This window comes from Xiphophorus hellerii, chromosome 15 (assembly GCF_003331165.1).
Source record: "Xiphophorus hellerii strain 12219 chromosome 15, Xiphophorus_hellerii-4.1, whole genome shotgun sequence".
Lineage (NCBI taxonomy): Eukaryota > Metazoa > Chordata > Actinopteri > Cyprinodontiformes > Poeciliidae > Xiphophorus > Xiphophorus hellerii.
The window spans coordinates 15,170,245-15,181,956 of NC_045686.1; the positions used below are offsets into that span (position 1 = coordinate 15,170,245).

The 11,712-nt window shown below is 37.0% G+C and overlaps 1 protein-coding gene across 1 annotated transcript; it reads right to left on the minus strand.

The window, feature by feature from the left end:
- Nucleotides 1–798: 798 nt before the first annotated feature.
- On the minus strand, nucleotides 799–11,243 carry elovl4b (ELOVL fatty acid elongase 4b). Its single transcript, XM_032584438.1, has 7 exons — nucleotides 10,903–11,243; nucleotides 8,589–8,680; nucleotides 7,566–7,753; nucleotides 6,879–6,959; nucleotides 4,744–4,915; nucleotides 4,495–4,622; nucleotides 799–2,902 (listed from the first exon to the last, which is right to left on the minus strand). Exons 2-7 carry the CDS (start codon nucleotides 8,653–8,655, stop codon nucleotides 2,624–2,626), a joined length of 915 nt encoding a protein of 304 aa, XP_032440329.1. The 5' UTR covers nucleotides 8,656–8,680; nucleotides 10,903–11,243; the 3' UTR covers nucleotides 799–2,623.
- Nucleotides 11,244–11,712: the final 469 nt, after the last annotated feature.

Sequence of the window (11,712 nt, forward strand, 5' to 3'; positions counted from 1 at the left end):
ATCCCTCTATGTCCCTGAGGAGGACAAATGTGTTCCCTCGCGTTGAACTCATCCAGAATATCTGTCACATCTTTACCTCTAACAGTCCTTTTTACCCCTACTTTGATGCCAGGAGGCAGAGGGGGGTGGTTCACAAAAAAACGTTGTCATTCAAAGGGGGGAATAATGGGCTGAGTAAAACGACTAGGAAAAGAAAAGCAAATGATGCACAGGAATGATAAAATTTACAAAATGTAGTTTTGAAAAACAAACAAACAAACTACATTTTGTAACTGTCTACTTGTTTTGAAGTATTCTTTAAAATCATCCTTTATTAATGCATTTATTTTGAAGAAAAAGCATTCATGTGTATGCAGAAATTGCAACTAGATGTAAATTTCACAGTTACACTCCCGCTTGTCTCCTTTTACAATTGCTACCTGCTGAAAGATTAGCGGGTAGGCTCTCTGACAGTGACCTGCTTCCTTGGATAGCTGGTGGAGTGACGTGGAAATAAGCTCTTTTGGAGCTAAAGCCAATTTGTTTTCAAAGATTAGGGCAGATCTGTCTGAACAGGTTGCAGGTACAGCCTCTCTCTCACACAGAGACCTTCTCGGAGATCTTTCCAACTTGGAGATCCAGAGAAAATGGAAAGACAAAATGAGGAAGGAAAATAGGGAGAACGTTCAAAGCGGATGGTGGGGATTTAGATCTGCATTAGGTATGGAATCAGGCTCATCTGTATTGAGAAGTGTCATCAAAACAGTCATTTCCAATTGATCTACAGTACATGCACTAACACAAGAACACAAGAATCTATGCAGTGCTGACAGTCTCTTTATTTCATTTAATTGTGCAGCCAGGAAGCAGTCACCTTTCTTTAGACAAGACAATAAAATGACCTGCTGATTTCTTGAAAAAAAAAAAAAGCTTTTCCTTTCGGATGAATTTCCCTGCGGTCCTAATTGGCAGTCAGACAATATCCTTGAAACTCATCTATGACGCACAGTAAAAAGAAATAATGTGTGAAGACCCATAAAAAAGATATTTTTTTTACAGGATCATCAACGTTTATCTAAAAATCAAAACAACTCTAAGGTTTTATCCCAAGTCTTTCAAATCAGCTTTTTGTTTTATCTCCAGATGAACAAAAAGGTAGTAGCATATAATTTTGTAAATGCAGCACAGTTGTAGTCTTTGCAAAGAACTGTAGATGACTGCAAAGAAGTAACAATGCCTTGCAAAAGTATTTGTACACTTTGAACTTTTTTTTTTTTTTTACAGTATCAAGTTACAAATTCCAATATACTTTATATGGACTGTACGTGAGACACCAACATAAAGCGGAGCAAAATTTAAAAGTAGAAGGAAAAAGATACATGTTTTTACATTTTTTAAGAGGAGCATAAATAAAAAAAAAAACAGCCAAGAGGCCTCAAAGTAACTCAGAGGGAGCAACAAAGATCCACAGCTCAGTGGGATAATCTGTTGACAGACAACTATTAGCTTTGCACTCGTAAATTATTGTCTGCATGGAGAAGTGTAAATAAGAGACACTTTTTAAAGACAAACACTAAAGTCATAATCTGCAGTTTTGCACAAGTCATGTAAGGTACATAGCGGACATGAAAAAAAGGAGCTTTAAGCTTTTTGACCTCAATGCAAAAAACAACGTATGAGGGAAAGAAAACACATCATCCCTGTGGTGAAACATGGTGTGTGTGCTTCTCTTCCGCAGAGACAGGAAAACTGTCTCTGCTGAGACAGAGACAGTCTCAGCTGTCTCTGAAATAAATCCTGCTAAAGACTGCAAAAGACTTGAGACTGTACAATTTTTTTTGCTAGTTTCACAGAAACACACCAAAGCGGTGCGAAAGATTATTTACAGTGTATATTCTTTTCCTTTTGTAGCCTGAAAAAAATGCTACTTGGTATTTATCTACCACATAAAATCCCAGTAAAGATTAGTGGAATTTGTGGCTAAACAAAATAATCAAGGGGTAGTAATACTTTTGCAAGGCAATGTAAATAAAGCAGATGGCAAACATAAGTATTTTGTAAATTTCTTTGATAACCATATCTAAATCAACTGCATCTGTAAACATAATTTCCCACACACGCCCTCTGCTCCCCCCCCCAAAAGATTTAAATAACAAAAAAAAAAATATTTTGGTAACACTTAAAATTAATCAAAATTTTTTTAGAGCACTAGCAAATAAATTAGCACATTAACTATTTAAGCTCTTAGATAAAGCAGTATTAGAATCCAGAGTACAAAAATTGGAGGTGAACTTTGGTTGTAAATGCTGAGCAGGTGTGCATTTTCTGTGACATTTTGGTCCTAACAGGGTCCAAAACATAGTTGGACAGAAGAGCATGGAGCCTATGTGATCAGCATTTTGTTTTTCTTCATTAACAAACTGTTTTGCAGACAACCAACACAACTGCCTTCCATCTAAAACCAGAAGCTTTTACAGACTTGCCCATAAATACACACCCGACACCTGCTGTTCTTCTCAAGTTGGTCCCGAATCATGTCAATCTACATTATCTGAAGAAATGATTGTCTGGTTGATTTCTCCCCTCCCTTCCCTCCTTTTCCGTCCACTTTTAGATTGTTGCCAGGCACGCGCCTCTTTCTTCGTCACTCCCTTTTCGCTCTTCCCTTCTTTTGCCTCTTCCCATTTTCCTCCACTTCTTCCATGTTGCAGTGGCCGTTAGTCACAGCGGATGTGCCGTTGGCCACTGGCTTGCCGCCTTTGTGCGATGAAGGTTTGCGTCTGTAGGCGTGGTAGTAGAAGTTGGCGAAGAGGATGATGAAGGTGACAGCATAGCCGATCAGAGCCCACTGCATCCAGCAGGGAAATGGGCAGCCAGTGTAGAGCGAATAACCGGCGTGGCCGATGGTTACGTGAAACTGGATCTGTTAAACATGGAAAGTATCTAGATTTAGGAAAATGTATTCAATTAAAAAACAGTTTAAACTCATGTTGAGACATCGCTGTGGTTCATTCAGGCTGCAAAAGACGAGAGAGAGCAAAACTTTCAGCTGAAAATCGGAACAGCAAATTGTTCTGTTTTTTTTTTTTTCCCTCTTTTGAACTTTCAATTATCTGGAAATGTAGGCAGCTTTACAGGAAGCTCAGCTTTAAGAAATTACTGAGAAATACACGGAGATTTCTATTTTAGCAATACTAGTCGTGCTGACAAAGCTGGTAAACACATACGCCAATTTAAGATGCTAAACCAGCTTAAAACATAAACTTAATATAATTTTATCTTTGTTTTAAAATATCAGGTTGTTCAAAATCCTACTTATTTAAACTTAAACTATTCAACTGAATAATTCTACAATAAATACAGATTCTTTAAAACTCTTATTTAGTGAAAAGCACAATATATCTGTGAGTCAACTCTGGACTATTTTTTTCTACTGTGATTACAGATACTTTAAAGTTTATTTGTGAAACCGTTGAATACATCCACCTAGATAATTTTTTTTCTACAATTATTCATCTTTCTGATAAGTTACACAAGACACATCTTCTGAGCGTGTGTTGAGTGACACAAGAGAGGGCTTACCCAGGGTGCGAAAGATGCAAGAACCAACCAAAGTCTGTATCAGCAGGTCAAAGGTCAAACACCAAACATTGCGAATTTGGACATAAAACCCAGGTAAATCTGTCCTGATGTTATGACATAAATAGGAGAACTACAAACAATGCTCTAGAACTTGAAAAATCAGTTTTAGTTTTGTGTGAAATGTATTAAAATATGATGCTTTTTACACAATTTTATGCACCAAAAATATAACTTAGGTTATACAAAAGGTCCACAAAAGGAGTTCAAATGCTTTTAAATTGTTTTATTCACACATAAATCAATGATAATTAATAAAAACTATTCTTGTGACCCAATTATCTATCAAAATAGTACAACTATATTAGGACGTTTCAAATAATCTTGCATTTTTAGGTAAACCTTTAAGGAACATGTTGTCAGGTTTGTTATGCTCTTATTTTGCTTTGGGCTGGCTGATCAACACGGACAGAATATCACTTGAATACCAACAAAAACTAAATATTTAGCATCTGATAACACCAAAGTAATTAGAAGTGCAGCATGTAACAAAAAATTACAGATTTCACAGCCTTTTCCTGTGGTTTATATCCTCCTAATGGTAAGTGACAGTCATCTTTTAGGCATAATATTGTGATTATTAATGAAGCCCTTTCTTTAGATAAACAATATATAATCATTATATGTAAACGCTATTTAAACCTAATATCAGATTTATTCATTTACAATTATTAACTGAGTTCTTACCTAAAAGAGAGACATCACCCTCCCAAAATTATCCCATGCTGTTCATATACTGTACATATCAACAGCAATACTTTATAACTATAACAGACCCTGAATACATGTCTAAACAGTAAAAAGAGCGAGTTTTAAGAGGAGTTTAACAGTGAGATTTTTTTGTGTGCAAGGTGCATCCTTAAATGTGTTACTCACCATCTGAATTATGGTGAGGTATTTCTTCCACCAGAGATACTTCTGCATATGAGGTCCCAAGGCAGCCAGGCCATAGTAACCGTACATGAGGACGTGGATGGAAGAGTTGATGGTTGCACCGAAAAATGCTGTAGACAGGGTCAAGATTTGTTCAGATGTAATTTGTCCGGGTTGTTAATAAACCCCCAGCAAGTACAAAAGATTGGTTCAGTCTGGACTGTAGAACAAATCACACATGCTTTTACTCACACTGTCCACCAGGGACCCACTTGATACCAATCCACCAGAGGATGAACATGGTACAGTGATGGTAGACGTGGAGGAAGCTGACTTGGTTGAACTTCTTCCTCAGTATAAAAAACACCGTGTCCAGGAACTCCACCCCTTTGGAGATGTAATACCACCAAAGAGCAGATGCTATCTGGAGACATAAAGGAGGCAAGAGTTGATGGTAGAGGTCAAACATCTGCACAGTAACACAACTTTTAGGTAATGCAGGTCATAGACATTAAGGATGACAGTTGAAGTGCTATAATATTGAATAACAGTGTTTGCTTTGACCAAACATTGGGTCAGAATCTGACCCAGATTGTTGGGTTAGATAAAATACTAGAAGGAGCACCATCATTTTTGACAGGCCGCCATTTTGAATTATATAAAAGCCTGACCGGACCTAATGGAAACAACTATTAGAGATTTGATAAAAGATTGTAAAATATTCAAATGATGCTGTGGTGTAATGTTAATATTAGTGAGATGTAATTCCACTAATATTACATCTTAGTAATATTAGTGAAAAAGAGTTTTCTCACTTAAGGTAACATTATCCTTTCACTTGCTAAGTAGTGCTAGCTATGTAGTGCTAGTTGTATTTAACTTTCACACTTTGACTAAATAACTGGCTTTATAGTCAATAAAGACAGGCTATATCGTATGCAGAGAAGAGATAAATATATTTGTTATCAATATCATTTAGCTGGTCATGAAAAGTCTATTTAGACTTGTTCAGGTTGTTGTCTTTGTTCTTTGAATCACATAATTTCAATGCTGAGTTCACTAAACATGAAGTCTTTAATCTGACCCTAAATAATTGTTCAGTGATCCAGATAATGGCCTGCTCTTTTCAACTGACCTTTAGTTAATCTTAATGTTAGACATGAACTTCTTTGACTTATTTTTGAATGAAAAAGACATGTCTGGATTGGTGATGTTTCACCAAAGATTAGTAACCCAAACAAGTCAGGGTAATTAGCAAAATGACCTAAAATTTTAATTCAGCTGCTTTTACAGAACTTTATTAAGTAAGAGACAATTTGGATTGCTTGAGGTTGGGTTTGGGAACTTGCACAGTGAGTATCTGACCAACAGAAAACCATCTGTCTGAGTGAACCCAACAGCTTGTCAGATTGGTTTCACTTTAAATTTGTGTAAAATTCACCTAAGTTTTATCCACTATTTTTGAATCAAATAGTTCATGTTCTATGTTGCCATTTACAGGATCTATTTTACAAAATTGCATTCACACAACAACATTAATTAGGAAGTGTGGACCTGCCTTCAGTTTAAATAACCATCAGTGACGCAGCAGTGTTGAAAGTTTGTAAAATAGTCTTTCTATGAAGCTTTAAAAAGTGAAGTTGTTTCAAAATAGCATAAGAACGCTTTTGCAACTGGTCCCACTGACAAGTCAGCTCAACTTTCCTGTGAAGATTAATTTTACCACATCAAGCTGGTTCAAACCTCTGTCTCAAAAACAAAAGCTGTTGACTGCTGACATCTACACTGCACAATCCCAGTTAAAAAAAATACAAACAATACTTTAGGCTATAAAACAAAAAAAATAAAATAAAGAAAAAAAATTGTCATAGAGGTCATTTTATTAGTATTTTTCTTAAAAATGAAAAGTATTCTTATATAACAAATCTCCATCTATACTTTTGTTTAATCCTGATCTATTATTTGCTGAGTGTTGGACATGCACATGGTTCACAAGGACATTCTCTAAAAGTCACTATGATAACTCTGACCTCTGGAGTCCCTCCCACTGAGCCAGAGCATGCAGCGCTGCAAAAGGAGGTGGAGCTGCAGCTTAAAGGTGGTGTGACCAATCACCACACCCTCTTTGTCCTAAAATGCCAGGCTCTCATCATCTCTCTGTTTCTCTCCTGCTCTGATGCCCAGCAGAATTAGCGATCTACTAATCGTCAGCAACAAGATTACAGCATCACTCCACCTGTTAGCTGCAGGGAAAGCGCTCGAGGCCGTGTGCGTGATTAGCAACCGCCTTAAACGTCAACATTTGTTAAACGAATACAATTTTCTCCAGACAAGATAGGATGTGTGGACAGATTAGCTTAGTGAAAAGTGCAAGTGGGGAAGCTTACCCTGACTTCATTCACATCATTTGAGTAGTTGACAGGCTGACACAGGTAGCTGTATCCAGCAGCTCTTGATGCTAGTAGGAGCTGACAAAAGGGTGCAAAAGGCAAAGTGAGATCAGGGTTGGGGAGGGACGGCCAATGCAATCAAATGATACGGTAAGATGATTCACCCCAAAAAGGCAGAGCAACAAGCATTTACAGACATTTGTATCAATAAAAAAGTTCATTTCAGGAACAATATTTATACTTGAAATGCTTCAACATACCGTACATGTTGAAACCCTGTCAAAACCCTGGCTTTTAGCACATGTATTCCAAACAATCATAAACCACTAATCAATTGAATCAATTTTGACTGAATTGAACTGTATCTATTTTGATCTGAACTTTATTATTGGAAAATAAATCAGACTGAATTTTGGAAATAACTTTAGCCTTCTTTTCTTGTAAAAAAGTATGGATTACCTTTGTAATAAATGGGTGCTAAACAATTAAACTGGATTGAATTACTTTTTGTCATACTGTTATACAATAGGCTGAAAACGTATGAATGGCAGAAAATAGCTAAATGTTAAGTAAATTAAATGGATTCTTTGGAGACCAGTTTTATTTTTATCACTCAATGGTCTTTGACATACGTTATAAGACTGTAAATTTAAAACACTGCTATCTGTCCAGAGTGGCACCAACCTCTTTGGCGATGTAGAAGTTGAGGACCACCATGCTGAAGTTGTACACTATGAGGGTCTTCCTGAGTGTAAAGGGTTGGCGGTCCTGCATGTACCTAGGCCCCGCCCACAGGAAGATCAAGTACAGGCAGCTGATGGCCAGGGTGGGAGAGGAAGAAGACATCATCGGCCAGTTCTCCACCCTCTTGTCTGGGCAAAATGGAGGGTTTAAATTATTACTGAGTTTCTACTGTTGTTTAATTAGTTTATGCCTAAACATTTTAATTAATCAGTTGAAATGTTACTCACACCATGTAAATAACATTTAATTTGAAATACACCAATCACCAAGCATAGAGACAGAAGACAACACATTTTTTCTTGATTTACAAGGTCAAAAATAAAAAAATCTTTTTTTTTCTTCATTAAATGCATCAAAACTAAGAATTCCTACTTTTTTCAGTTCATGAACACATCAACCAGCAGAGTGTGCTTTGAAGCACTTTTTTGAGTAAAAAAAAATCAAATAAAAGTCACCATTTGGTGTATAAATGCGAAATATCTTGTAATTGTTGGATTCAAAACCATCATGTATATGAAAGAATCTCCAACACAATTTTTTTCTCTTTCATGTCTTGAGAAATGTGCACCTCCACATTTCAGCAGATGATTTTAACGCAAAAGATACGAAAGTTCACATTGTTGTTTCTGTTTGCCTTACGAGACCACTTCAATACTGTCTTTGCTGTCTTGGTGAAAGAAACAAGAACTTAAAACTTTGAACTATTACTGCTTATTCTAACTAGATATAGCTGTATAACTAAATTCAAAAATGCAGTTTAGTAAAATGTAGCATAGATCCATCCTGTCTATGTCACATCGATGTCGACTCTAAGGCTCAGGCCTGGGAAAGCAATACAACAATGTACTTTTATAAGCTTCAAATTCAAGTAAACAATTACTACATAACATTCAAATCTTTACATGTGCATCATAAGCCACGCTGCTGGTGAGAGTGGATCAGGAATCGGTGAACCCATCTTACCTGCTATAGTAAGGCTCCATTTATAAAACTCTACTGTGTCATTCACAAGATGTGTTACAACCTCCATGGCTCTACCGTTGCTTGTGATTAAACTGCGGAGACAGAAAACACCAAAGGGACACAAAAATTAAATTACAGGTCATGCACACCACATCAGTGGGACACAGGGCTACGCCCTACTAGCTTGAGTGGGTACTAGTTTTGCAAACAGCTGCAAGACACAAAACATTGTGTTTTTAATGCTGCTGTTAGGGACAGTATAAAATTCTTATCTATGACAAAACAGACTTTAAATGGATGATTGTCTATAGACCTAGAAGTCAGAAGTATATCACAAAAGTCAGGTTTACTAACATAGAAATGGAGCTGGGAGCTAATGTCCATCCTCTTATGAGCCCGTATTATATTATGAGTTCTAGAATCTCAAAATTTTTCATCATAAACTAATCAATTTAAACATGTTAAAATATACTTTCAAGCAAGTTACCTCAACACAGGATTACTTCTCGTAGAACGGACTCATATGAATTAAGCAACAAACATTCAGTTAATTTAATATAGCGTGTTGTGTGCTGATTTCATGTTGAGTTTGATTGGTCTGGGAAGCTGGAGCTCAGATCTGGGAAAGAGCTTACATCCTAGCTGGGTGAATCTCAACTAAATGTAGGAAAACCAACACAAGCTATCTCTTCTGGTGCTAACTAGTCATAGCAATTGAAGACGTCCAAGAATTCTTTGCATGACACACGTTCAAACCCTAAAGAAGCATGTTCACAATTAGAGCTTGTATAGTATGTGTAACACTGGAACTATAACACATAAAAGACATAAATGACCAAAGATTTTCTGATAGAGGTCCTAGTTTTAAACTAGACAAATAATTAAGGAACAAGATTTTCTTTATTAAGCCTCAAAACACTAACCTTTATCAGATTTATATTTGAAAAAAGTGCGCCCAAGGACATGCTCCACCTATTTTTTGCATGTTGGTTGCTGCTATAGAAATGGTGAATGTTGAAACTTAAACACATAAAGGTAATGAATTTGGATTCAAAACAATCAGATTTTCCAGTGTTTCACCAGCCTGATTTGGCCTTTCAGAGCGGATCAAAGGAAAATGGTTGATTCCTATCTCTGACTGATTAATTGGGTAGTTTACACTATTTTTCACTACATTTCACAGCCCCATATTGAATACTCAATTCGGGGCTGGTCTGTGACCTCTGGTTTCCCCAGCCTGCGTTTGGACTGCAGGAGACATTTTTATTATATGAGTAAAGTGGAAAATCTAATCTCCATTTACAAAGAGAAGGCACCCACTTACTTGGCTGTTCTAAACCCTAACATTTATGCAGAATGAGTAAAGCACAAATGCTCAAATATGGAGGATGGAAAAGAGCTTTTAGCTGAGTTTTGTGACCCACCCACAGACTCATATTCTGTTAAGGACCCTGTACAAGCTTTGGCCAATTCTGGATGTCTGGCTCACTGAGACTAATTAGGGTGCCTTACATAACAAACAGCTCTTATCCGCCACAGAGTTGAGAGCTTTTGTCTTTATATTAATCTATTATTAATCCAATGAGTCAGATCAGCTGTCCTTTAAATAATTAATAGCCAAGTATACAGTAACTACTTTACCAATGTGAGTGTTCAGGAAAAGAGCTGAGTACTTCAGTCCAGTGTTACACATAGGTGAAGGGATTAAATAATCTGCAGAGACGGACAATCTTTGAGGGATTTTGCATGATAACACATCAGGATGTAGTCCAACCAGCAGGCAGACACAGGCCAGATAAGAGATAGAGGGTGAAGCGTAACAAAAAGACTGGGGCGCATGTGTCAGCAGGTTTCAGCTCTGGCCGCTCAAGAGGCTTAAATTCAATTGATCAACGAGCTTAGATGAGGGCCTAAGTACAAATGCCCAGAGAAACACAGAGTCTGATCAGTGAATATCTAAATGCATATTTATGCATGTGCTGGAAAATACAAGAATAAAACTAGAGTTCCCACATATTCACAGCCAGTCATGGTTTAAAACTACTTTGCAAGCTAAAGCGGCTTGCTGTATTTTCCTTCATGTTTATAACAGGTGGTGGTTGGCTGAAATGTGCTGAGAGATAAGATACAGAAAAATAAGAACAGAAATAGCTAAATGCTATTATAGGTTTAAATTATTTCCTAAAAATAATTTCAAATTAAAACCTGACACAGTTAAGCTCAACAGGTTTGAGACTGGAAATTAAAAACATACCCAACAATACAGACACACAGTAAACATCACAAAAACACACAAACATTAGGAGCTACTTACGTCTTTGATAACTAACAGTGTATAATGACATCCGGTGCAATTTGATGCCCAACCCCGTTCACTTCGCCCCTCTTCTTCTCTGTTTTCCTCTTCTTCTTCTTCTTCTTCTCTGACCAATACCTAATCAGTTTCTGCGTCGCTACGCTCGCACCTCCACATTGAGCAGCAAATATATTTTGGCAAGAAACTAGACAAGGCAAGTGAAAAAATATATATATCTACGTCTAAAGAGTGGCGCGATACGCACGAGGTCCGCTCAGCCGCATCATCTTCCTCCAACCTCCTGGACACTGAGGAGACAGATGGAGGCTTCGCGCATGCGGACTTTGGCGTCTCCCGTGTTGCGACTCTGTGAGACAATTAGCCTATTTTCCTTCGCCTTTCTTAAGTATCCACTACTCGGGCGTTGCACCAATCTTTCCCGAAACCAAACTTACACACTAAACTTCAAATAATCGCTACAGGCAACAATAAATTCCAACTATATAAAATTTTGTCTTTTCAAATGTTTTCATTTAGGCCTTATAAATATGTATCATTGCTTAATGAGGTTCCGGTCTGAATTTAGCTTCATGTTGTGTCTCACCGCTTTCCAATTTTGATGAAACATTGCACAATATTGATAATTCCTTATAGCTATAATAATTTCCAGATGATTTAGCAGACTATAGACAGTTGTTGAAAAAAGGGTTCACAGACAACATAGAAAACCCTGACGAAACAAAAAACTGTTTATTTAAAAATTATTTTAAATTAACTGAATTGTTTACGGGATGATTTCTGCAAACTATTTTTAAAAACACCTATTTT